Raw genomic sequence first — 26,000 nt, forward strand, 5'->3', positions numbered from 1 at the left:
CCAGACTCTTACAGAGTTGATAGACTTTCTAGAAAGAAAGTGAGTTCGAATGACCTCATTAATATACTTTATTGTAAGAGTGATTTTAAGAATAATGTCTGATCATCAAATTTCAACTTCATTCAAGTATTAACCATAATACTAATTAGGTATATTCTTAAAAATTTTTTTTGTGATTATCTCAGGCTGTTTATTACCTGAGAGTCTTTGCCTTCTTACTCCTGTTGTACTTAAGTGGAGGCAAATAAAATTTAACTTGGCCGATATCATTAAACTTTCGAAGTAAGAATCATTTGGTGTTGTTATGCTGTGAATAAATACTGAGAAACAAATTTAATAATTTAAAATACAAACCCAGCAAATTGAGACTACCCAATTTTCTTTCCCTTATCCATTTGCTGTTTTTGCTTTGATGGAGTAAATCAGCTAATGAACAGCTCCCTATGCTTCTGCTTTGTGAGATACAGGTTGTTTCAATGTTGTGTCTGTTAGCTATGCTAAAGCAGAGTCAGATTTCAGCTGTTACTAGAAATAAGCCCTGTATCAGGAAGAAACCTATAAAACTCTCAATTACCTAGATATAGCCATATATATTTTTTTATTCCCATTCTGATGGTCTCCTCCATCGTCATTACCTATTTGGTTGCTTCCTTCTCCAACTTCACGTTAGTGGACTCAGGAAATGTAGCTTACTTTGATATGTGAAATGGAAGTGAAACATAATTTGAAAAATAAGCTGTTCTCTTTAAAGTCAAATGCAGCTCTTTTCTTGATATTTCCATTCCACTGTTCTTTCACTCGGACATATACTGGATAATGAATGATACTGCATTGACAACTTTAAACTGTTTTTGGCCTATTCTTTAGTAGCTGTATTTGGTAAAATCTTTATTTTAGTTGTTTTAAGGAAAAATGCTTACATTTGAAATCCATAAATAGGCATTTAGTCGTCTTTTATAAAATTTCATTTTTTTATTTCCAAAGAGTAAAAAGACAAAATTAACATTGAATGTCTTGACTGTTGATGGGTTATACTGTATAAATTGTACGGCTCCAAATACATGTATACGTGTACCTCTAAAGCCACTTTGTTCTGCTGCTGCTTTTCCTTGTCAGTGTTGAAGACCAGATGGAGCAGTCATCCTTGTACTTTTGGGACCTTTTGGAAGGTAGTGAGAAAGCAGTGGTAGGAACGACATGTGAGTTTTCTCTACTCTGGACTTATACAGTAAATACTAAACTTTATGTTAGAAGTTTAGTATGATATTGAGGGCTGAAACTGTGTCAGTCCATCAGAACTTACATGTCTGACAATACTGTATTCATCGGGAGAATGATCTCTTTGTTTAGTTCTGTTAAAAGCAGCTATTGTATAATTATACTCACTAAAATAGAACCTAGGGAGAATTTTGAAGTGGCACGTCACTATGATTTGAGAACAAGAGCTGAGGACTAGTGCTGGCTTCAACATTAGCTTGACCATTTTGGGGTTCACTTCTCTATTCTGCATAGTAGAACCCATTCTATTTCACAATCTTAAATTCACACATTGTTAATATCAAGGCTTATCTACCAGATCTGCCTAAGAAAATATGAATGTTTGGCTATATAATCTGTTGAAGCATTGTTGTGTATCAATCTGAAAATGATCTGGAGAGAGTCCTTTTGGCTTCCTAAATAGACATTGGCCAAATGACCAAGTACAAATGGCTGGACATGAAGTACATAGTTTTCTGTACTAGCTAGCTTAGGATAATGAAAACTCACTAGAAGCTGGTAAACATTTTTGTTACTAGTTATTGCTTCCTTTTAAAAAATATATAAGTATGTATAATCTCAAAATTTCTAAGTCCTTTCAAGTTTAAATCACAGACATTTATTTCTTGGTTAGAATGCAAAATAATACAAATACTTTGGAAGATAGTTTGGCAGTTTCTTATACAATTAAGCATACACTTACTGGACAACCGAGCAGTCACATTCCTAGTACCCAAGAGAATTGAAAGCTTACGTTACAAGTTTGGCCCAGTGGTGTAGTACTTAAGTTCAGCACGCTCTGCTCTGGCAGCCTGGGTTCGTGGGCTCAGATCCTGGGCACAGACCTGCACCACTCATCAGCCATGCTGTGGCAGTGACCCATATACAAAATAGAGGAAGATTGGCTACAGATGTTAGCTCAGGACAAATCTTCCTCAGCAAAACCAAACCAAAACAAAACAAACATATCACATAGGTACTTGTACATGGATGTTCACACTGGCTTTGTTCATAATAGCCTCAAGTGAACCCAGCTCAGATGTACATCAACTGATAATTGATAAACAAGATGTGGTATATCCATACAGTGGAATCTGCTCAGTAATAAAAAACGGAATGAACTATTGATACATGCAACAACATGGATGAATCTCAAAGTAATTATGCTGAGTGAAAGAAGCCAGACAAAAAAGGAGTACATATTGTATGATTCAATTTATATGAAATTCTAGGAAAGACATAACTAAAATGATAGCAGGTTAGTGGTTGCCAGGGAATAGGGGGAGGGGATTGATTACAGAAGGGGCATGAGGGGACTTTTTGAGTTGTTGAAAATGTTCTCTATCATGGTAATTATGGTTTTAGTGGATATTAAAAATGAAATAGACTTTAGACCCATTTGTGGTGCAGTGACTTTAACATCATTTTAAGATTTTTCTTGATTCTCAAATGATGATATACTGGGAGTGGCATACAGCATAACTCCCGTGTTAATCATGGAATTTTGTAGTTTAAAAATCCTTTAGAGATTGTCCGAGATAGGATTTTCTGATGGTTATGTTTGAGGAACTGTTATTTCTCTGAAGACTTAATTACTTGGGGGAGATAGAGTAATTGCTCGTTGTGATGTCTTGGGGACAGATGGGAGAAATGACTTCTCTGCAATCTCAAGGAATAGGTGTGTGCTTTTGTAACATATTAGAGTCTTTGATTAGGGTCTCTGATTTTTAGTCGTTTTCCAAATAGTGGAAATGGAGGCCCAGAGACACTTAAGTGACTTATATAAAACTTTGGGATTCTGATCTTTAAAATTTATATTGATTCAGCATGACATAAAGATGGACTACATATTTACTTTTCATGGTGCTGCCTGGTTCTTTGAATCCTTCCTAATGTGGAATATTATAATGACATACTTTAACTGGAATAAAATGATATTAGGATTTCTATTTCAAATAATTTTCCATGAACTATTAGTTTATGTGATAACTATGTCTTCATCACTCTTTCTTAGACAAACACATGAAAGATCTACTGTCTAAATTGCTGAACTCAGGCTATTTCGAAAGTATCCCAGTTCCAAAAAATGCTAAGGAAAAAGAAGTATCATTAGAGGAAGAAATGCTAATAAAATCAGAGAAGAAAAAACAGTTATTGAAGACTGAATCTGTCAAAGAGTCAGGTTTGTTGAGATCTCTGAAATTCTTTACAGTGGTTGCATTTTTAACACTTACCCGAATGAGTCAAATGGTTGTGAAATGATTGTCTTATTCTGTTAGATTCTGCTTGCATGGAAATCTTTGCTTGCTGCAGGATAAGTCTAGGTTTAGAAAGCATCTCTAGGCTTTATTACCGTGATTTATAGAGTGAACCTTAATAGAAACATGAGGTTATTCTTTGTTACGAGATAGTACACTGGAATTTGAATGAACCTCTTTGTTAAACTATTAGTAGGATAATTCCATTTAAAATTGTTGTTTAAAATGTAAGTTCTAGTAGAATCCAATACTGTAGTGGAATGAGAATGTAAATAACCTAAGGTTAATATATTGACTCAGGAAAAAAATTACCCAAATCAGTGAAGGAAATATACTTTTCAAAATTCCACTTTTCTTGAGGAAGAAATACTTTGAATAAATGACACTTTTGTTTTTGTTTGAGGCTGGATTTCTTTAAGAACTATCACTTCTAAGGAGGTAGTCCCTGCAGGGTTTTGGGAGCTGTTAGCAAGATTCGAGTCGTTTTTCATGTTCACTCCTCTTAGTTCTTCATACTGAGTCCAGTGCTTCAGTCTCTCCACTCCATTACCCCGCTCCCAACCTTCAGCCGGCTTGTTGGAGAAGCGTGTAAGGGCTCTGTTTCAAGCTGAGATGACTAATTTTTACCCCATGGGACTGAAGCTATAATTCCAACTTGAAAGAAGCTGTGTTTGTGTGTAAGAGGAGAGAGTCTTGTTTTCAGTCAGAAATCAAGTTTTCACTGCACTTGACTTTAGAAAAGCATCTAATATAAAGAGAGCCACTAGCTTCAGTTGGCCTCAGACTACCTGTTTGTGATCAACAAGCAACAGTGAGAATTACTTCTGCCATGAATATACTTAATTGTACTATTCTCTTTCTATCATTCTTCTGAAATATGTTGCTAGAATGAGTTACAGTTGTATTCAGTCTACAAACTTATAGTTTATCTAGTTTTTATTTCATATTCCTTTTATCTTCCCAGAGTCTCTTATGGAACTTGCACAGCCAGAGATCCAACCACAAGAGGTAAGATACTACAAGGTAATTTGCTGATTTTGGTTTTTGAGACTTTTGTATAGTGTTGTGGTTAGGAGCCGAGGCTCTGGAGCTGGACTGCTTAAGCTTGAAGCCTGGCACTGCAGCTTACTGGCTTAGTGACTTTGGGCAAGATATCTAGCCCAGCTGTGTCTGTTATCCTCATCCATAAAATGGGGATGATAATAATAATGCCCGCCTCATGTGGTTATTGTGATGATTAAAGGAGTTAACTTAAATTCTAAATTACTGAGAATTTGGCCTGGCCCACAATAACTGCTCAAATTTTAGTTGTTATTGTTGTTTTTGGCCCCTGTGTTAGAATTTAAGATGGGTATGATTTTTCTCTCTCCAGAATTTACTCACATTGGTAATCAAAAAGGGCATTTGTTCTCTGAGTCACATTGAAATTAATAGAAGCTGAAAAGAATGAAAGAGGCAAAACCACAATATGATTGATATATAATGGAAACAAAGGAAAGGCTGGAAACATGAGGCTTAAAGTTAAACAGTGTAACTTTGTATAGTTGAACTATCCTCTGCCTTCACGTTTAAGGGAATCAGGTGGGTAGAGTGGTCCTAAGGCGGGCAGAGGTGAAATAATAACCTTGGTAAAAGAGCCTGGATCAAGCAAATGTGGCACCACAACATGCACTTCTTAAAAAAAGTCTTAGGTGAGTCAAACATAGATTGCTATTTTTGAAGTATTGAAGTTTGTATTTCCATTAATTGAGGGAAAAGGAATAGACGAAAAGTAGGACAGTCTTTTCAAGTAGGATAAGGACAGAAGTTAGCACAGTGACTCAGACCAGTGGATGGAGGAACATTAATACAGTTCCATATTCCCCTTAAGGTCTTCCACAAATTTTGTGACTCAAGCACATTTTTTCTCTGGTCTAGTTTCTTAACAGACGCTACATGACGGAAGTAGATTATGCAAGCAAACAAGATGAAGAGCAATCTTGGGAAGCAGATTATGCTAGAAAACCAAATCTCCCTAAGTGTTGGGATATGCCTACTGAACCAGATGGTCAGGAGAAGAAACAGGAGTCCTTCAAGTCCTGGGAGTCTTCTGTTAAGCACCAGGAGGTATCAAAGCCTGCAGTTTCCTTAGAACAGAGGAAACAAGAGATTCCAAAACTCAGGTCCACTCTGCAGGAAGAGCAGAAGAAGCAGGACGTCTCCAAACCCAAGCCAACTCCTAGCCAGTGGAAGCAAGAAACTCCTAAATCCAAAGCAGGATACATTCAAGAGGAACAGAAGAAGCAGGAGACACCAAAGCCCTGGCCAGTTCAGCTACAGAAAGAACAGGATCCAAAGAAGCAAACCCCAAAGTCTTGGACCCCTTCTATGCAGAGTGAACAAGACATCACCAAGTCATGGACCACTCCCATGTGTGAAGAACAGGATTCAAGACAACCAGAGACTCCCAAATCCTGGGAAAACAATGTTGAGAGTCAAAAACACCCTTTAACACCACAATCACAGATTTCTCCAAAGTCCTGGGGGGTAGCTACAGCAAGCCTCATACCAAATGACCAGCTCCTGCCCAGGAAGTTTAATACAGAACCCAAAGATGTGAGTTGATCTGTGTCGGTCTGCTTCTGTCAGTGTAGGCATAAATAAGGAGTTGTGGTAATGATAACTCGTTAGTTGTCTTAAAAAAAAAATCAACAAAACCCATGTAAATTAATTTATAAAGTATTTCACTTAACTCCTAGAAAATTGTAAGTAGACTTAGTCTGTCTTTTGAGCGTACCCTGAGATGAAATTTTCACAATTAGGGAATATTGTTTAATGCCAGAATTTTAATGATAGGTGACCTCAAAATAGTGGTTAGTTCAGACAAGACCATAATGTGAACAAGTGGGAAATGTAAATGCATGTCACAGAGTAGGGGACGTGTTACACTGTATCTCGTTATCTTCCTCCTGGCACAAGGGTTACTTTTTCTGACAGAAGTTACATTTTTCTGTATTCTCTTGCTTCCCTCTCACTCATTTGTAGTCACTCTAATTAGCCTGTACTCTTTGAAGAAGGTGTGTGGTGGTTGCAGATATTCCAGTAGTTGGGGAAGGATCTGAATTAGTTCTCTATTTCTGTTTCAAAATAAGAGTTTTCTGGAGATGGAAACTATAGATGTTGTATATTCTGTAATCAGGTTTTAGAGTATGAGATGTAGTTTAAATATAAGGCCTCATTCTGTTGATGATAAATAACCTATTTCAGGAAGATAAGAAGGCTTATAAAAGGGCCAACCCAGTGGTACAGTGGTTAAGTTTGCACTTTCTGATTCAGTGGCCTGGGGTTCCCCGGTTTGGATCCTGGGTGCAGACCTATGCACTGCTTGTCAAGCCATGCTGTGGCAGGCGTGTCACACATAAATAGAGGAAAATAGGCATGGATATTAGCTCAGGGCCAATCTTCCTCAGCAAAAAGAGGAGGATTGGCAGCAGATGATAGCTCAGGACCAATCTTCCTCAAAAAAAAAAAAGCAGGTTAGGGGCCAGCTGGGTGGCACAGTGGTTAAGTGCACACGTTCCACTTTGGCAGCCCAGGGTTCACCAGTTCGGATCCTGGGTGTGGACATGGCATCGCTCGGCAAGCCATGCTGTGGTAGGCATCTCACATATAAAGTAGAGGAAGATGGGCACAGATGTTAGCTCAGGGATGATCTTCCTCAGAAAAAAAAAAAGGCAGCTTATAATGAATAATTCTTGGATGCAATGCTAGTTAGTGTTTCCTTTTATTAAATTATAAATCATTTACCACTATTTAAATAGAAAGTTGTTACCACCTTGTTTGCTAAGAAATGTGAACTTCTTATCTTCCCAGTGTTCTCCATCTCTCTTAAGTAGTGTTCCTTGCACTTCCATGCCATTTTAGCCAAAGGCCTTCTGATAAATCTTTGATCCTCTAACAATGTGAAAAACATTTTGCTTGGGGAAGTCAAAGCATTGCATTTTATAAATAAATTACCCCTACTTCAGTTCTACCTTACAGGAAGAAAATTTTAGAGTTATTTATTTCCTTTCTTCCTCTTTTTTTCAAGTGCTAATATTAATTTTAGGTTCTTCCTGACCCTGCAGAAGATGGATAGTCTTTTTTCATTAACCAGATATCACACAACAGTAATTGTAATATGACAGCTGTTTTGAGAAACTTGTATTTAAAAACCCAATTGAATACCTCAATAAAGCTGTTTAAAAAAACCCAATTTAAAATTCCGCTAGGTATAGCAATGCCGAGCCTTTATGGTACCAGAATATTGATACCACGCTATTTGTTGATTTAAAATCAGGGGTGCTTAGTTGGAAAGGTCAGAACTCATATTTAATTTGCTTTTATGTCACAGACAGCATTATATTGAAGTTGCAAGGTCTTTCAGTGACTGAGAAGACACTTCTCTATATAATACCGTGTTTATCTGTCTTGCAGTCTCAGCTGTCCCAAACATGACTAAGTACAGTCGAGGGCAAAATAGAGTTCACAGCCGAAAGACTAGATAACATGAAATTAATCACTAAAGCTCGTACTTTTCTGCTAAAAGAGCTTTTCTTATTTCATTTAGGGTCTCTTAACTCTTACTTTATATGACACTTTTGACAAGCTCAGCTATATGACTTGCCAGTGAATTAGAAGGTGGAGAAGAGGAGCTGATAGGGACAGGGCACACTGACAGCTGTAAGAAGTAGTTATAAACATTAGGTCTAATTCAGGCTGGGCAGCAATCGTAAGCATTTTAACTTGAGGGTTAACCACTTTGTAAATGTCAGTAGCCCCCCAAAGTATGCTTTCTTTATAACAAAATATGATAGTTTATTTTCTCAATTCTAGGATGTATATGTATACGTTTTTACATCTTAATGTTTCTGAAAATAGATACATCTTAAAAATGGGATGTATATTTAATATGATAGTAATAATTTTTTCCCTAGAAAAAAACCAAATCATTAGTGTGTCTTAGAGTCAATGGCATCTTATTGAGGACAAGTGATAACTGATGTTTATAATGAAAGAACTTCTTATCAAGGAAGTGCTGTTATTCTGAATCTTCCTTTAAAAAGATGATGTTTTAGAAAGATTTCCGTTAAAGTTGTTCCGAAGGGAAAAAAGTGTTTAAAATTTGTTTAAATTATTTAGAAAATGTATTTATGTGGAAATTCTTTACCTGAGAGAAATCTGGTAAATGAGCATTGTTACGTGTGTTGATTTCATTACGATGTAGTCATAGTCTGAGTGTCCTCGGTAGGCTGTTGAATTCGCACTTCACTCTTATGCGTTGTGGGTTTACTTTGTAGGTGCCTAAGCCTCTGCATCAGTCTGTAGCTTCTTCCTCTGCCCTTCCAAAGGATCCAGTGTTGAGGAAAGAGAAACTGCAGGATCTGATGACCCAGATTCAAGGAACTTGTAACTTTATGCAAGTATGAGTCATTCTTAAATGAGTCTTAAAAATAATATTCCTGGGGCTAGTAGTTTCTGATCAGGAGCATTATAGTGAAGTTGTTAAGAGCTTAGATTCTGGTGTCCAGAATGAGTACGAATCCTGGCTCTGAGAATTTAGGAAGGTACTTAACTCTCTGCCTGTTTCTTTTTTGAAAAATGAGGATAATAGTTCCTATTCTTATATGTTTGGTGAGGAATGAAATGAATTAAACATGTAAAAAGCTTGAAGTGCTCAAATGTTACTGCTGTGGATCCTCAGTAGTTTCTCCTCAGACTGTGCGACACTGCTCTATGCTTGGTATTCGGGTAGGTGCCATTTCATTCATGAAATTCTGTTACAGAGTTTCAGAGCAGTATAATATTACTGAGGGATGAAGTAGACAAATAAGATATTTTTGTGTGGTAAAAAGATCTTGAACTTTGGAATTAGACCTGCATTGTATCATGTTTCTACCATTCACCAGCTGTATAATTTGTGACAATTTATTTAGCCTCCAACTCTGTACTTATTTGTAAAATGAATGAATTGCTTGCTCCTTCAGATTATTTGAAGATAAAGAACTAAAATGATCACTGCAAGGGTGTAGTTGAAGTACTCAAAATGCTGGAAGCATTTCTGGGAGAACCAAGATGGGCGGATGGGAGAAGAGAGTGACTTCTCATCATGAAAACGTTTCAGAGCACGAGCTGGTTTAGTGGTTGAGATAAAATAATTAGACCCTCTCATTGCTTGGTTATAATAAAATAAGAGTTCAGTCTACACGAGGATTAATGCTTGTGTTTAAGACCTGAGGTCTGGAGTTTTCTTTTCCAAGTTAGGCCTTGGAATTATGAGTATAGTTTTAACATGATGCAACTTAACAGTTTGACAGTTACTTTAGATTTTATTTTTAACTCAATTTCTTCTCCTGTAAAGACTAAGTTATTACGTTATTAATATCTTGAGTTAGTTATTAGCTAGATTTCTGTAGCTTATAATCAATGGGCAATATCATGAATAATGGTAATAGCTTTAAAATGAATAATCTTTGTTTCTACTCATTTAAAATCTTGTCCTTAGGAATCTATTCTGGATTTTGACAAACCTTCAAGTGCAATTCCATCGTCACAGCCGCCTTCAGCTGCTCCAGGTAGCCCAGTAGGTATGTAATCATTCTTAAGACTTGGAACAAACAGCTGTAGGTCTCACAGTTGTTTCTTTTATGAATAATTTTACTCTAAATATTTTAAGGGTTAAAGTATGCCTATGTGTTAATTTATTCTGAAGGTATCTATATGTTATCAGAGTTATGTATGGGTAAATTACCATTAGGATATTAGTATACTTAACTGACCTGTTTGCATTTTAGAGTAAGTTTCCAAATGGGTGAGTGGAAATGTGCAAGAGCTGTTTTTGCAATTCTTTCTGTTCTTCTTGGAGTGAATTCTGACTAGAACTTGCTTGACTTCTTTTGACTCTACAAATCTAGTGTTGAGGCTTTTGGATCCTAACTCTGAGTGAAATGACCTCAGTGATATTTAGTACACTGATTAGCACAGTGTCTAACGCTGGAGCCTCGGTTTGAATCTGGTTTTATGCTTCAATCTTTAGGCTTTTGCTCTATGCTGGTCTATCTCGGGTCCAGGAGTGACGTAATCAAAGCCATAGTCCAGCTGTAGTGAGCAGTATACACCAACTGGAAGATTGGTGCAGTAATTCCTGGGTGCAATAAGGAGAATAGAGAGTACTTAACAAAAGTGATAGACATTAATAAGGAGAAACCAAACCGAAGCTATGTAATTGAAAAGTATATCAATATACATGATCAAAGAAAAAAAAAACACAGAGGAGACGGATGAGCCAGCTAAGACTTACTTAGAAACTTGAAACTTAAGTATATCAGTTAATTACTATTCATGATAGCTCCGATTTTTATCTTCCAGATTACTATTTCCAGTTATTTTTGAAAGTCATAGTTCCTTTCTTTTGGAAACCTTGAAATGCTGCTTTTGCCCATTTAACCTTAAGAAATCATTATGTATCACAGATGGAACTAGTGTTCTATTCTTCTACAATCCTCCCTGACTCTTTTAGAGCTCTCACAGAAAGATCTTGATGGACTTGAGACCTCGTCCTTCCAGCCCCTGGCTTTCTTTGTAAAGTGTAAACTTTAGTTTCCGCCCAGTTGATATGCATAAATTTTTCTCTTCCCTCGGTTGTTTACTGTTGATTTCACTCTCTGCAGCATCTACAGAACAAAATGTATCCAATCAAAGCGATTTTCTTCAAGAGCCATTACAGGTAACGTCTCCAAATTAATCTTTCCTTTACTCTTCTTTGCTCTTCAGGTAAGAAACTTTTGCTTTGGCAAGAATGATCAGACTTAGTGAATCTAATATGTCCTGCTGAATTACTCACAGTGTTCTAAGGTTATCTGGTTTCTTAGATTAAGTACAACTGGTCCTCAAAAGATTCCTTAATGACCAGAGGGAAGATATCTGTTGTAATAGAGACTGTTGGCTAACTTTAGTAGGGAAAGAGCAAGCCTGAAGAATGCACAGTTACCTTGTCTGGGAATTTTACTTTGCTATTGAGCTACTTAAGTTGCCCTGCGTGTCCGCGCAGTAAAGGGTCTAAAGAAAGAGACTAAGTTTGTTTAACCCATGGTTAGCCAGTCCCCGCCCCCCAACCCCCACCATGTAATAGTTAACATTCTGAGGAACTAATTTTCACAGAACACACCTAGAGATATAAAGGGACTCGCTCATTGAGCTCTCTAAATGCCGCAGTGCATTTCCTTCAATAGTAAGTTCAAAGTTTGCTAGTTTTCTGGTCATTTCCTTTTTAAAACAACTGCTCAGGATCCCTCTGTAAACCTTATGGCAATTTTCTTAACAGTAGCTGCTTTGACAGTAGGTTCAATATTTTGACCAGGTGGTTCAACAGTTGTTGCCTTCCCTTCCAAAAACTTCTGAGTAAATACCGTTTGTTTACAGTGATTTATATTTAGTTTGATAAGGTGTGGCTCAATTTTCAAAATGTATTTGTCGAGCAAGGTCCCTCACCCCACTCACTGCTGTAGCTAAAAAGTTCCGTTTTACCTGTTTCGGCTATTAGGGATTTACACGAGGCTTTCAAGTGACAAGTTAAATGATTTTTGAAAAGCTACTGGTCTAATTTAGTACTTGTACAAGCAGGCCTGTGGATGGCTGCATCAGAATCACTCGGTTACTTTAATAAAAATATATATTCCTAAGTATCACTTTAGACCTGTTGGTTCAGAATTTCCAGGGCTGTTATCTAGTCACCTATATTTTTAATAAGCTCCCTGGGTGAATCTGCACATCTGTTTTTTGGAACCGCTGGTCTCCAACATCGTGTTTACTCACCAATTCTTAAAACCACCTCCAGCTGGGGCTGGCCCCGTGGCCGAGTGGTTAAGTTCGCGCGCTCCGCTGCAGGCGGCCCAGTGTTTCGTCGGTTCGAATCCTGGGCGCGGACATGGCACTGCTCGTCAGACCACGCTGAGGCAGTGTCCCACATGCCACAACTAGAGGAACCCACAATGAAGAATACACAACTATGTACCGGGGGGCTTTTGGGGAGAAAAAAAAAAGGAAAAAATTAAAAAAAAATCTTTAAAAAAAAAAAAAAAAACCACCTCCAGCTGGTCTATTTAAAGAGCAATAAGTTGGAAGCAAGAACTACCATAACTTCTAGATAAATACTAAAGAATGTGTCTTTATCTTTTTTGTTGTTAAATGAAGCTTTTAACTAAAGTTCAGAAGTCTTTTAAGTCTTAACTATCAAGTGGCCTGAGTTGCCTGAACTTAGTATTTGTGAATCTTTCTGTGGCAAGACTCCCCACAACAGCCAGTCCCACTTATTTTGGGCAGTTGTCTCATTATTTTAATTAGAGGGGCAGAAGAAAGGCCTAGTTTTAGAAACACATCAATCTCATAATAGTTCTAATATTTTGGCCAAATCTAAATTATACCTATTTATTTAGGTATATAAAATATTCTAAAGGATTTCAAAATTTTTTTCCCATAAGATTGTTTTTTTTAACTTGGTCCCTGTCTCCTTTCCAGGAAGTGGCATATCATGATGACCCCTTCTAGAAGGTCACTGAAACATAACTGCTCTGATATTTGGTTACTATTAATTAGTTCCCAATTCACCCCTTTTATCACTTGGACTCTGAAAACCATATCCAAGCATTTACATACAAGGAGTAGATTCACTGACTGCTTGATTTTTATGGGTCTCTCTCTTATATTGTGCCACAGAATTCCTTCCTAGCCACTCTTATTGATCAATCTTTATTGATTACAGTTGTTATAGCCTTAGTTCCTACTGTGCTTTCTCCCAATTTTTAATTTATACATATTATTAGCTTCGTTTTTTGGTTAGAATTTTGGTGCCATTGTGTTTTAGGTGGAGGTTATCCTTTCTATTTATACTACTTCTACCTACCTCTTTAAGAGACTGAGAACACTTAGAGTAAAAGCATAGTTATTATGATCCCTGGCAGAGCTGTGCCTAGAGTGTTAAATGTACCCTGAGCTCGTCTTCCAGTGAACTGTATTGGGTGCCAGATGGAAAATCTGGCCCTTGGTTTCCAGGGCCAAGAATCTTGATAAGTGAGGATGCGATTAGATATGTAGCTTTGGTGACCAGGCCGGGAAAGGCAATGTAGCTGACTGCTTGGGTTTGAATCTCAGCTCTGCCACTTAATTTTAGTGTGATCTTGGATCAGTTACTTAACCTTGCTTTGCCGCTATCAGATTGTCAATCAAATGGGGATAGTTGTACCAACCTCATAGGGGTATTTTTAGGATTAAATGTATTAATACATGTGAAGCGTTTCACATAGTATTTGGCACTAGTGAGTGCTCAATAAGAGTAACATTTTAAGGAGCCCAGGGTCCGAGAAATACGAAGTGAACCAAATGTGCCTTTTACAATGTTTTGTATCTTCCTGTGTCTAGGCTGCTTCTTCTCCAGTTACTTGTAGCTCAAATGCTTGCTTGGTTACTACCGATCAGGCTTCTTCGGGATCTGAAACAGAGTTTAGGACCTCAGAGACTCCTGAGGTAAAGAGAGACCAATTGTCTTAATTTCTTTTCTGTCTTAAAGAATAGCAGAACCAGCTTATCTTATGAATTACAGGCATGATCTGTTGACTGATTTAGCATTTCTACTTTGCTAATGTATTGCTTTCTGTAGATGTTGTAGTCCGAAAACTTATGCGGGTAACTTTATTGTGACTTTGCCGTACAAGCAGACTTAATAGTGTGTTACCTTATGAGCGCAAGAAATACGTCCAAATTGCTGATGCCAAGAAGGATGAAAAGCTCTGAGTAGGGTTAGGTCAAGTTTCTTGCTATATTTATATTGAAAGAATCATTACAAGAAAAATCTTTTCATCCATATAGCTGAAGACTCAGTAACTTCATAGTGTTAATATTAGCACTGACTCAATTGGAATGACTTGCACTCTCTTTTTGGCTAATTTTGTCAAAAGCATTTTGACAGTATTATGTTTGTGCTTTCAATTCTAAAGTGATAATTTTTGCTAAGTTTGAGCAAATCCTTGAGATAGATATAGCAAGATAAAATGATTTTTTGGATTAATTTAGCAGCTGTTATGTTTTACTCTTTTGTTAACTATTATGCAAGAATATGTATTCATTATAAAATATAAGAATGTAGATGAGCATTAGTCCTTATGGTGCTGACTTGGTCTGAATTGAAATTACTTGGTTCCTCCTTTCAAGAAGAGGAGGTGTTTCTGTTCAAGTGAGTCACAGCTATCTGCTTCGTAATCTGATTGGCGCTGATTTTAGCTATCTTTTTAAGCCTTTGGATTTATATTCTGTTATATCGAGGCCTTGCTTATTCTCTTAAATAGTAATTATTTAAAATAGATCAGGTTTGGTTTTCTTTTTTAGGCAGCTAACTTAGAAATCCACTAATAAGACTTTAAAATAGAGAAAAATTAACACTGACTAAGCAACTAACCGAAAGTTTTTCTTAAGCCTAATTCTTCTGTATAAATTTGGAATGATATTAGATTCTTAACTGGAAAATACCATTTCATGGTTTGAAAAGGACTGGGTGCTCATAAAAGTTCAGTCCCTCATCTGATTAATAGTAAGACTCTCTCACTTAGTCAGCAAGCTGTGCAAAGCAAATGCTGGTGTGCATCCTCAGCAGTTGAGATTTGAAATTGTAAGCAAAAGCTATTCTCTTGCATTCCTGTGTCCAAATGTCATCCTATAGAACTTGCTGACTGATGCCAGTCTGGGGTTTAGTGTAAGTTATCTGCTTGTTATATGGCAGGTGGTTGGCTGATGCTGCATTTCTCCTCCCCAGGCAGCAGTTCCCCCAAGCAAGCAACCGTCTTCACTAGCTTCTCCAAATCCTCCCCTGTCAAAGGGCTCTGAACAGGGCTTCCAGTCACCTCCAGCGAGTAGTAGTTCAGTAACCATTAACACAGCGCCCTTTCAAGCCATGCAGACAGTGAGTATGAAACGGTCAATGGTGATTGCAGTTCATTATTCCTGTTAAAAAACCATTGTTTCTCTTACATCCATTTTTGAGTACTATGTGAAAAAATTTGCCTTTTTTGTTACTCTTATTTGGGCTGGTAGAATTTGCATTTGTCCAATGGAAATATTGTTTGTGGCAAAAGAGTATTATATCCAGAGCCTCAAGAATTTTGCATGGATATATTATCAGAGCACTTTCCCCTCTCTGAAAATTAGTAGCAGGCAAAGCCGAGGACTCATATTAAACAAATGAAATGTGTGGGTGAGAAACATAATTTTCTATAAATTGTTTAATGTAACACTAACATTACTAATATCACACTAATGATGTTCCATAGCATCAATGACCTGAAATACAGGACACGTACTTGGTGGTTCTGTCATTGTTGAAACTTTCTTTTGATTTCATCTTGATCTCATGCTGGTTTTTGGAGAATAGTTCAGATTTGTGTGGTATTTTGAATTACATATTCTTCTACAAATTGCAGTTTAAAACTTTTTTTTAAGGTAATATTACAACTAGGTTTGTATATTTCTTCTCTAAACACAGAATAGTATAAACACAGTTCTTTAAAAAAAAAAAACAAAAAGTCTTAGCCAATAAGTACCTTTCCCAATGGTGCTTAATGTCCCACTCCAGGTACTTTTGAATGATGGTGGGGCCAGTGGAGTGGCAGTGGAAAGCAGGCACAGTGCAAGGAGACAAGCTGGTGAATTCAGACACCTGCATTCACTCATCTCGTCACTTCCTGCTTGGCCACTTAAAACAGCTTAGTTTCCTGGCTCTTTCCCTCTTTTTTGGCAATCCTGCACAGTATTGCCACATTGGTTTTGCTAACTTTTTCTTATTCCTAATTAAAAGCAAACAGTAGTCCATTAAGTGAAATTGAAAGTACTTTGCCTGACAATAACTTTTGAAGTTTGGTATAAACTGCCAGACAAGTCTCCTGGGCTTGCCTTGTACAATCTTATCATAATACCTTTTTTGCTCATTCTAGTCTTCTCTACCTGGTTGAATCCTGTCCAGTACAAATCGGTTCTTGTTTGTTCGTTCATTCATTCATTCAACAGGTAGCTAGGAAGCCAGGTGCTATTCTTAATCAGTGGGGTTGTAGCAATGAAAAAGAGATCAGTCTTTCTGCTCAAGAAGCTTATGTTTTGTTATAGAGGGAGGAGGGCTAGAGAGAAAAATATTTATAGATGTAATACATCAAGTGCTATGTGTTGTGAAGAAAAATGAAGTAGGATAAGGGGGCTAGAGAGTAATAGAAGTGCTATTTGATAGACAGTGGCCAGGCTCTGGACAGGTCATTTGCCTACCATATAGTAGAAATTCAGTAAATGGCAAATTTTTTCATTCATGTTTAGTTTTTGAAAAAGTGCCCTCTTCCCTTATTTAGCTTTCCTTCTCAGTAAGCATTATTATGGTAGCATAATAGCAGCAAGATGAATTTTTGTACTTGGGTTTGAATTCTGTCAGAAATCAAATGGAAATTTTCTTTTCACTGTGGTAAGATATGTATAATATAAAATTTACCATTTTAACCATTTTTAAGTGTATAGTTCAGCGGCATTAAGTACATCCACAGCGTTCTACAACCATCACCACCATCTGTTTATAGAACTTTTTCTGTGAAAGTTCCTGAACAGAAACTCTGTACCCGTTAAACAATAACTCCTCGTCCCTCCCTCTCCCAGCCCTTGGCAGGCTCTCTTCTACTTTTTGTCTCTGAATTTACCTATTCTAGGTACCTCATATAAGCAGAATGACAATATTTGTCTGTTTGTGTCTGGCTTGTTTCACTTAGCATAATGTTTTCAAGGTTCATCCATGTGGTAGTGTGGATCACAATTTCGTTCCTTTTATGGCTAAATAATATTCTGTTGTACTTATATGTCATATTTTGTTTATCCATTCATCTGTTGATGAACACTTGGGTTGTTTTCACCTTTTGGCTATTATGAATAATGCTGCTTTGAACGTTGGTGTACAAATATTTATTGGAGCCTCTGCTGTCAGTTGTTTTGGGTGTATACCTAGTGGTGGGATTGCTGGATCATATGGTAATTCTATGTTTAGCTCTTTGAGGAACTGCTATACTGTTTTCTGTAGTGTCTGCACCGTTTTACATTGCTACCAGCAATGCACGAGGTTCCAGTTTCACCACATCCTCACCAACACTTAGGTTTTCTGTTTTTTGATAATAGCCATCCTAATGGGTATGAAGTAATATCTCATTGTGGTTTTGGTTTATATTTCCTTAATGACTAATGATGTTGAACATCTTTTCATGTGCTTATTGCCCATTTATCTTCTTTGGAGAAATGTCTGTTCAAGTCCTTTGCCCATCAAATAGAAGTTTTTGAATGTTGCAGAGTTTTGCAGGATGTTACCCTTAATCATTTTCTATGAAACTGCACAAATGACTCAGTGAACCCTTGTCTTTTAAGGTATTTAATGTTAATGCACCTCTGCCTCCACGGAAAGAACAGGAAGTAAAAGAATCCCCTTATTCATCTGGCTACAATCAAAGTTTTACTACAGCAAGTACACAAACACCACCCCAGTGCCAACTGCCAGCTATACACGTAGAACAGACTGTCCTTTCTCAAGAGTCTGGTAAGATCTTTCATACGGTATTTTGAAGACCTAGACGACAGCTAATTGAATGCAAAGCTAGCCTGTAGTGACACTTTTAGAGGTTCTCTCCTGAATAGTTAGCATTGTCTCTTCACATGTTCAAGTGTTAAGAAATACTTAATGCCCTTTCCTCTGTTTAGTTAAGTTCACTTATTAATTTTAACTTCTGTAGGGGTAGAACTTAGATGGTTGATTTAACCTTAAAGTAGGCTCATATTTTAAATCTGATCACTTTGGTTCCCATTGATGGTGATAAAGGTAGACAGGGCGCTATCTGGCTGCTTTTATGAAGGTTGTGAAACCATTCTGTTAAGTCGTTTAGTACAGACAGGTGGCTATCTGGCTTTTTCTCTTTTCTTCCCTCTTACAACAAAAGCAGTGATTAATGAGAAGATAGAACTAGGGTGCTTATTCCGCTGTTTGCTTAGAGATGGGAGACTATTTTGTTCTCTCTTGCTATTCTAATACATGAAAGAATAGGGAATTTTATAGTTATTTCCTAATTTAAGAAGCGCTTGTAGATTTTTAGTGTTGTTGTTTCAGACCCCTGTTGAGTTTTCTAAAATTTAATCCTGAGCAGATGAATTGAGCGTTCTGGGTACTTGGTTATTCCCAAGAGGTAGTAAATGTAAATCTCTGGAGCTCGCCACAAGTGACCTCATTCTGTTCTCACCTGTACTGTGAAAACATAAGGCAGGTGATTTACATAAAGAATATTTTTGTCATATGCCTTCTCAATTATAGTATTAATTAAAATTCATTATCTTTTACTCCTTGATCTGGAATATTTAGCCTCTTTTTTTCTTTAATTGTGGTAAAATATGCATAGCATAAAATTTACCATTTTAACCATTTTTATGTGTACGGTTTTGTGGCATTACATTCATCCAGATTGTTGTGCGGCCATCACCACTATCCATTTCTGGGACTTTTTTTGTCTTCCCGAACTGAAACTCTAACCATTTAAAACTAACTCCCCATTCCCCTCTCTCTCCAACCCTGGGCAACCACTTCTACTCTGTCTCTAAGAATTTGATGACTCTAGGTACAGTCAAGTGCTGCATAACGAACCACATTTTGGCCAACGACGGACCACCTAGATTAGTGCCATATAGCCTAGCGGTGTAGTAGGCTATACCATCTAGGTTTGTGTAAGTGCACTCCATGATGTTGGCACGAGGAAATTGCCTAACAATGCATTTCTCAGAATGCGTCCCCATTGTTAAGCAACACATGACTGTACTTACCTTATGTAAGTGGAATCATATAATATTTGTCCTTTTGTGACTAGCCTATTTCACTCAGCAAAATGTCTTCAAGTCTCATCCATGTTGTAGCGTGTGTCAGAATTTCCTTCCTTTTTATGATAATCTATTACTTATATAGAGAGAGATGTGGATCTGGGTCTGGGTCTAACCTCTCTCTCTGTGTATACATACATATACATAGCACCTGTTTTCTTTCTAAAGGGAGAAAATTATATTAAAGGTTTTGCTATACACTGACTTTTAAGTATAAATAATATTTATTACCATTTAACTCTTGGACTCTAAAACTGTTTCCTTAAGCAGCAAGTTATCCTGATGGAACTATTCAAGTAAGCAATGGTAGCCTTGCCTTTTACCCAGCACAGACGAATGTATTTCCCAGACCCTCTCAACCATTTGTCAATAGCCGGGGATCTGTTAGAGGATGTACTCGTGGTGGGAGATTACTAACCAATTCGTATCGGTCCCCTGGTGGTTATAAAGGTATGCTTTGAATAAATTTAATTATACTGAATTATTTTGTCTATATATTTACTTGACTCAAAGTATTTTTGCTTTGTTCCTTTTTGTAGTTGCCATTTATAATGTAGTAGAGAATTCCCTATTTCTGCAAAATACAGTATTTTTAGTATACTTATCATCTATAATAAAGGAACTTTTTTGTATGAAAAACACATTGATCCTGTGACTTATTGAAGTGAAAAGTTGAGTGTCTTGTTTTTCCAGGGATGAATTTTGGTTTTCATATTTGAAGAATTTCTTTCTTTTGTTAATTGACTTGACTGCTTAAAATATGTTATAATGAGACAATGCCCATTTTCTAGTTATCTGTCTATAAGAGTGTATCCCAGATGAAAACATAAACTTTGAGACTATAATTGTGTTAGTCTTAAATTTTAGATATGGTTCCAGTATTCTCATCACTACTTGGTATCAGCAAAAGTACTCAAGACAGAGGCCTTGACTGCCTCACTGCCCTCCCACCGCCCCTCCCACACCCACCTGCATCCCAGCAATAGTGAATTTCTGCATAGAAATTTCTAAAATATTCTACATGTGTTAGTGATATTTTACAAATGTTTGTTTTATTGTGGAAGCGATATTAGTAGAGTTTGTTTAAAGAAGGCAGAAATCTAATGATATTATGGGATCAATTTAAATTTTAAAGTGGTATAGAATTAACTATTTAAAAGTTTAGTATAATTTTGCCCATAATTTTATCTAAGTTGTTTGTTTATTAGGTTTTGATAATTATAGAGGACCTCCTTCGATCTCCAATGGGAATTATAGCCAGCTACAGTTCCAAGCTAGAGAGTATCCTGGAACATCTTATTCCCAAAGGGTAAGAATATTTGTCACAGTTGTTAAGCTGGGGATTAAACTTTAGCAGAGTCATAATTTGTTTTGTATAAGGCACTCATAGTTTTAGAACTGCTTGTAAGTACTATAGAGAGTTGAGTTGGAAGCTTTTCCAATAACTCAAGGAGGATAAATGATAACTACCCTTTATACAGAACTTTGAAGGTCTTAAGGACTGTATTAATGAAGTTGTTCGCGTTAACTCAATTACCTCCCCCCATAAAAGAAACTGGGGTTCAGAAATAAGTTAAATAACGTGTCTAAGGTCATTCAGCAAGTAAATGGTAGAACTAAGTTAGATGCAAGTTTCTTAACTCCAGAGCCCGTGATCCTAACTCTTCTATATTGCCTTCAATTTAACTTTTCTAGATAGGAGTACAGCAAAGCCCTTTTTTATAAGTTTAATTTATGTCTATTCTGATTTGAATGGCTCAGCAGATTTTCTTAACTACGTATGATAGAAGACCAATAGGAGGATGTTAGACATTCCACTGTAACAAAACCTTGGGAACTCCCTGTCATTGGTCACGTGTGGATATGAATTTATACTGCATCAGCATTTTCAGTTTTGAAGTTTTACAAGCATTTAAATATATATATGGCATCATACTGAGTTCTGTTAGTAACGTATAAAGTTACCTGTACTTGAAGAGCTTAGTTACATGAGGTAAGATAGACGTCTGTATAGAGGCAGTATTGAAAAGGGGTGAAGGATACACCTTGGAGACCACACCAAGTCACCTGTATGACTCGGGTTTGACTCCTGATTTCACCACTTCTCTTGTTGTGTGACCTTGGACATATTACTTAAACTTTCTGAGCTCTAGTTCCTCATCTGTTAGATGAAGACTCATCTGTTAAAGTTACTCATCTTACTCTGAAGTGTTGTGAGGATTACTTTCTGAGATATTCTGAGGATTAAATGAACTAATACGTATAAGTGCTGAGCACCATGATGCCAGATGTCTATCAAGCATGCTAATACTAGCTGTTAGTACATGGTCCTCAGGTACCGAGTGTGCAGGCAGTGCATTGATTAATAGAGACTTCAGTAGTGGAGCTATCTGTCCTTAACACCAATGTGCTGGTGTTTTTGTGTGCTCCTTTAAATTTCTTCCTGAGGAAATAGAAGATCCTAATAACAGTGGTAGCTGTTGGGAAGAGGGCTAGGCATCTGAGCTAGGAGACTTTATTATATTTATTGCATACTTGTTCTGTTTAAATCTTTTATTACATGTATTAATCTAATTACACTAATAATTCTTTTCATGAGTTGTATGGAGGCTGACTTTCACCACACTTGGGAGTCAGTTTGAAACGTTGCCTCTTGAAGATTTTTTCTTGAAGATCTTAGATTACATTTCCAGGCAATAATGCATTCATACTATATAATTCTTATCAAGTCCTCTGTCAAAACCAAACCAAACCAAACCCTAACATAGTTTGTAATTGTCTCCACAGTTTGGTTTAAAATTGAGCAAGATTGAAAAAGTCTGTGTTCTTGCTTTATTCCCTCCTTTTGTATTGAGATGACAGAGGACCATGGCACATTTCTGAATTTCTATCACTCTCTGGCATTGTATCTTTTGTATAGTGTTGTCTAGATGCTTTATTGTTTTTGCAAGTATTAACATATCTAAATGGTTAAGTTAATTAACAGATGAATCAAGTATTGCTGTTGTTGCCTTTGCTTTGTTTTTCCTGGTGTTTGGAGACATCTGAGCTTCTTTGCTGCTGGAGAAGCCAAATAAAGGGCTAAGTGGACTTTAATCTTACAAATTTACCAGCCAGTAATTCTGGGTAATAACTAATTATTGTCTTGCATGTTTGATGCCAAGGTAAATATTATGTGTTCATTTTAGGATAATTTTCAGCAGTGTTACAAGCGAGGAGGGACATCTGGCGGTCCTCGGGCAAATTCAAGAGGTGAGGATAATTAACTGAGTAGTTTACCTACCCAGAACATACCTCTAGATCTTTCTTCATCTTCTGTCACGTTCTCCCCGAAGTACGTTGTTTGCAGCATTTATCTTTTGAGGTGTTCAGTTGCTTCAGTGTAGTACTGAAGATCTGAGGAAGGTATTAGACTACGAGAGAGGCTGTGCAAATCACTTGTCAATTTAATTAGAAGTGTGTGTGTGTGTTTTTAAAAATTTGCTTGACACTGGAGCATAATTTGACCTGAGACATATTATGCTGACTTCAAATAGTTTCATGTGATGTTTCAGGATTATGGTTTTTGTAATAATGGGCACTTCTAGATACTCCAGTGTCATGACATTGATAGATAGGAATAAGCAACAATTAAGACACAATGACTTGAAACAAAAGCAGGATACTTGTAGTACTTCTTAAAATGTAACTACTAAAAGATTCAGGGTAACTGAGAAAATCAAGAATTACCGAAGATTAGCTTTGTCACAGGAAAACAGAATTTTTTTCATTTTAAGAAAGTCACCAATATTCTCATTGCCTTTGCTTTATATTGCATATATATATATGTATATACTCATATATATATATGCTCGTATATATATGAGCAGTGTTTTTGAACAGTACTGAAAGCATTAAAATGTCATGGCATCACATTAACTTGGAAATAAAGAACAAGCATTCATCATGGGGAGAGGTCTTTGAATGGCTAGTGGCTAGTAGTTCTAAAAGTTGGTTCTTTTATGTTACCTCAGTTTTCTTGAGTCCTTCTACATTAGATACTTTGAGTAGATTTATCACTGAGGAATTAAGAACTGAGTGAGAACTATGGGAGAAAGATAAATAAAAAGAGAGTTCAAACCTGGGCTTTAGACTTTGCTAACCTTAACTAGTGGTAAGTTATCCAAACTTTGGAGCCCTCATTTTCTTAATCTTAAAAAAAAGGCTACTAGACAAGATCATCTAGGTCCCTTCTGCCTTTAGAATAGTAATAGAAAAGCCTTTTACCAGAAAAATCTAGAAGAGTGTACTGCAGCTATACTTTATTGTTTTTTTTTTTGGAATTTACTATAAAATGTACCTTTATCTGTGTTTCAGTAGCCGACTAATGTTAAATATTGTGTTCAAAGCTAACTGCTTCATTATGAGAAACTCACTGTTGCTAATAAAACAGCAGGGTGGAGTGATTCTTCTCAGGTGAGCAGCCCAGAAAGAGACAACGAAACCTTTAACAGTGGTGACTCTGGACAAGGAGACTCCCGTAGCATGACCCCTGTGGATGTGCCAGTGACAAATCCAGCAGCCACCATACTGCCAGTACACGTCTATCCCCTGCCTCAGCAGATGCGAGTTGCCTTCTCAGCAGCCAGAACCTCTAATCTCGCTCCTGGAACTTTAGACCAACCTATTGTGTTTGATCTTCTTCTGAACAACTTGGGAGAAACTTTCGATCTTCAGCTTGGTAGATTTAATTGTCCGGTGAATGGCACTTATGTTTTCATTTTTCACATGCTAAAGCTGGCAGTGAATGTGCCACTGTATGTCAACCTCATGAAGAATGAAGAGGTCTTGGTATCTGCCTATGCCAATGATGGTGCTCCAGACCACGAAACTGCTAGCAATCATGCGATTCTTCAGCTCTTCCAGGGAGACCAGATATGGTTACGTTTGCACAGGGGAGCCATTTATGGAAGTAGTTGGAAATACTCTACGTTTTCAGGCTATCTTCTTTATCAAGATTGAAAGTCAGTTCAGAATTGACAATAAAAGGATGGTGTTCTAATTAGTGGGATTAAAGAAAAAGTAGTCCTTGCCCTTGCAACTGATTGGTTTAGGAAAATATTTTCATTCCTAGAGGAAGGAGAAGGTCCTTACTTTTTTGTTTTCCTCCCCAAGGTGAAAAATTTCAAGCTGAATGACCATTAGCACTAATCTGGCACTTTATAAATTGTGATGTAGCCTCGCTAGTCAAGCTGTGAATGTATATTGTTTGCACTTAACCCTTAACTGTATTAACGTTCAGCTTACTAAACTGACTGCCTCAAGTTCGGGCAAGTTATAATGCCTTGTTGTGCCTCAATAAAAAAGTTATCTGCACCTTCAGTGTTCTTATTTGATTAAACGTTTAGTTGAGAGGTAAAATATCTAATTTACAGTAGTCATCACTGATAACTCTTGAATGGGTATTTATTCATGAGTTCATGCTATTATTTTAAAATAAGCCTTTTATATATAACAGCTCCTTTTAGAGTTACTTTTCTCTGATATTTACATGTCATTCATCAGGCGATTTCATCTGTTTTCAATTAGCCAAATCACATATTCTCCTTGAAGCTGTTTTGTGGTAGGGCATGTGCTGTCCTTTAGTTAGCTGTCTTCAAGTACCTACCACATGTGTAATAATATAGGATACAATAAGAGATACACAGGTAGTACTACTGGTCCGCCATCAGTAAGTCTTACATTTTGTAGTGGATTCTCAATTTAATTTGAGTGGGCAAAATGTTTAATCATTGGAAAGCATAGTTCTGTGGTCAGGCAATGCTGTGTCTGAGTCCTTGTTCTGCTCCTGGCAAATTATTTTACCTCTAAGATCTCTATTTAGTAACTGATCTTGGGCAAGTTATCTTACCTCTAAGATCACTGTTGTTGTTTTTTTTTTTTAAGACTGTTTCCCCAAATGTAAATTGGCGATGATGATAGATCAACCTCAGAGGGCAGTTGTGAAGTTCAACTGAGACTATATCTAGGGCTGGCCCAGTGGCATAGTGGTTAACTTCATGTGGTCCACTTCGGTGGCCTGGGGTTTGCAGGTTCGGATCCCGGGCTTGGACCTAGCACTGCTTGTCAAGCCATGCTATGGCAGCATCCCACATAAAATAGAGGAAGATGCACACAGATGTTAGCTCAGGGCCAGTCTTCCTCACAAAGAAACAAAACAATGTATCTAAAAGAGTTAACACAGTGCCTGGCACATAAGCATGTAAGAAGTGTTAGATGCTTGATGGTTTTTTCTCATGCTGAAAACTTAAGGGTTCTATGTGTGTGTGTATACTGTCTTATGCAGTATAGCAGGCACTGCTAGAGTTTAGTATCCATTCTAGACATACATCATTTTCTCACACTTCACAATTTAAGCTTGCATATGTTTCTCATTAATAAAAACTTAATAAATATTTTGTTGCTCGGTTACGTTAAGGGACAGTTTTTAAAAGTAAGCATTTTGGTTGCAATATTCTGGAATATATTAAGGGTTGGAGAAGGGCATTCTTCCTCTGCAACCAAGGC

At 37.0% G+C, this 26,000-nt stretch overlaps 1 protein-coding gene across 9 annotated transcripts in view; it reads left to right on the forward strand.

The window, feature by feature from the left end:
* The window catches only part of CAPRIN2 (caprin family member 2), a 41,500-nt gene extending 16,697 nt beyond the window's left edge, over nt 1–24,803 (forward strand). The window contains exons 6-19 of one of the 9 annotated variants that reach the window (XM_046679972.1): nt 1,117–1,199; nt 3,272–3,439; nt 4,480–4,523; nt 5,433–6,110; nt 8,834–8,956; nt 10,039–10,120; nt 11,204–11,259; nt 13,950–14,054; nt 15,337–15,483; nt 17,964–18,132; nt 19,722–19,904; nt 20,663–20,763; nt 22,643–22,706; nt 23,887–24,803. In XM_046679972.1, coding sequence (XP_046535928.1) covers nt 1,117–1,199; nt 3,272–3,439; nt 4,480–4,523; nt 5,433–6,110; nt 8,834–8,956; nt 10,039–10,120; nt 11,204–11,259; nt 13,950–14,054; nt 15,337–15,483; nt 17,964–18,132; nt 19,722–19,904; nt 20,663–20,763; nt 22,643–22,706; nt 23,887–24,455 — 2,572 coding nt within the window. In that variant the 3' untranslated portion in view covers nt 24,456–24,803. Of the gene's footprint in view, nt 1–1,116; nt 1,200–3,271; nt 3,440–4,479; nt 4,524–5,432; nt 6,111–8,833; nt 8,957–10,038; nt 10,121–11,203; nt 11,260–13,949; nt 14,055–15,336; nt 15,484–17,963; nt 18,133–19,721; nt 19,905–20,662; nt 20,764–22,642; nt 22,707–23,842 lie in introns of all 9 variants that reach the window. The other 8 variants (XM_046679997.1, XM_046679945.1, XM_046679935.1 and 5 more) reach the window with 8 other exon arrangements.
* The last annotated feature ends 1,197 nt before the right edge of the window (nt 24,804–26,000 follow it).

The sequence above is a fragment of the Equus quagga genome, chromosome 1 (assembly GCF_021613505.1).
Source record: "Equus quagga isolate Etosha38 chromosome 1, UCLA_HA_Equagga_1.0, whole genome shotgun sequence".
Classification (NCBI taxonomy): Eukaryota; Metazoa; Chordata; class Mammalia; order Perissodactyla; family Equidae; genus Equus; species Equus quagga.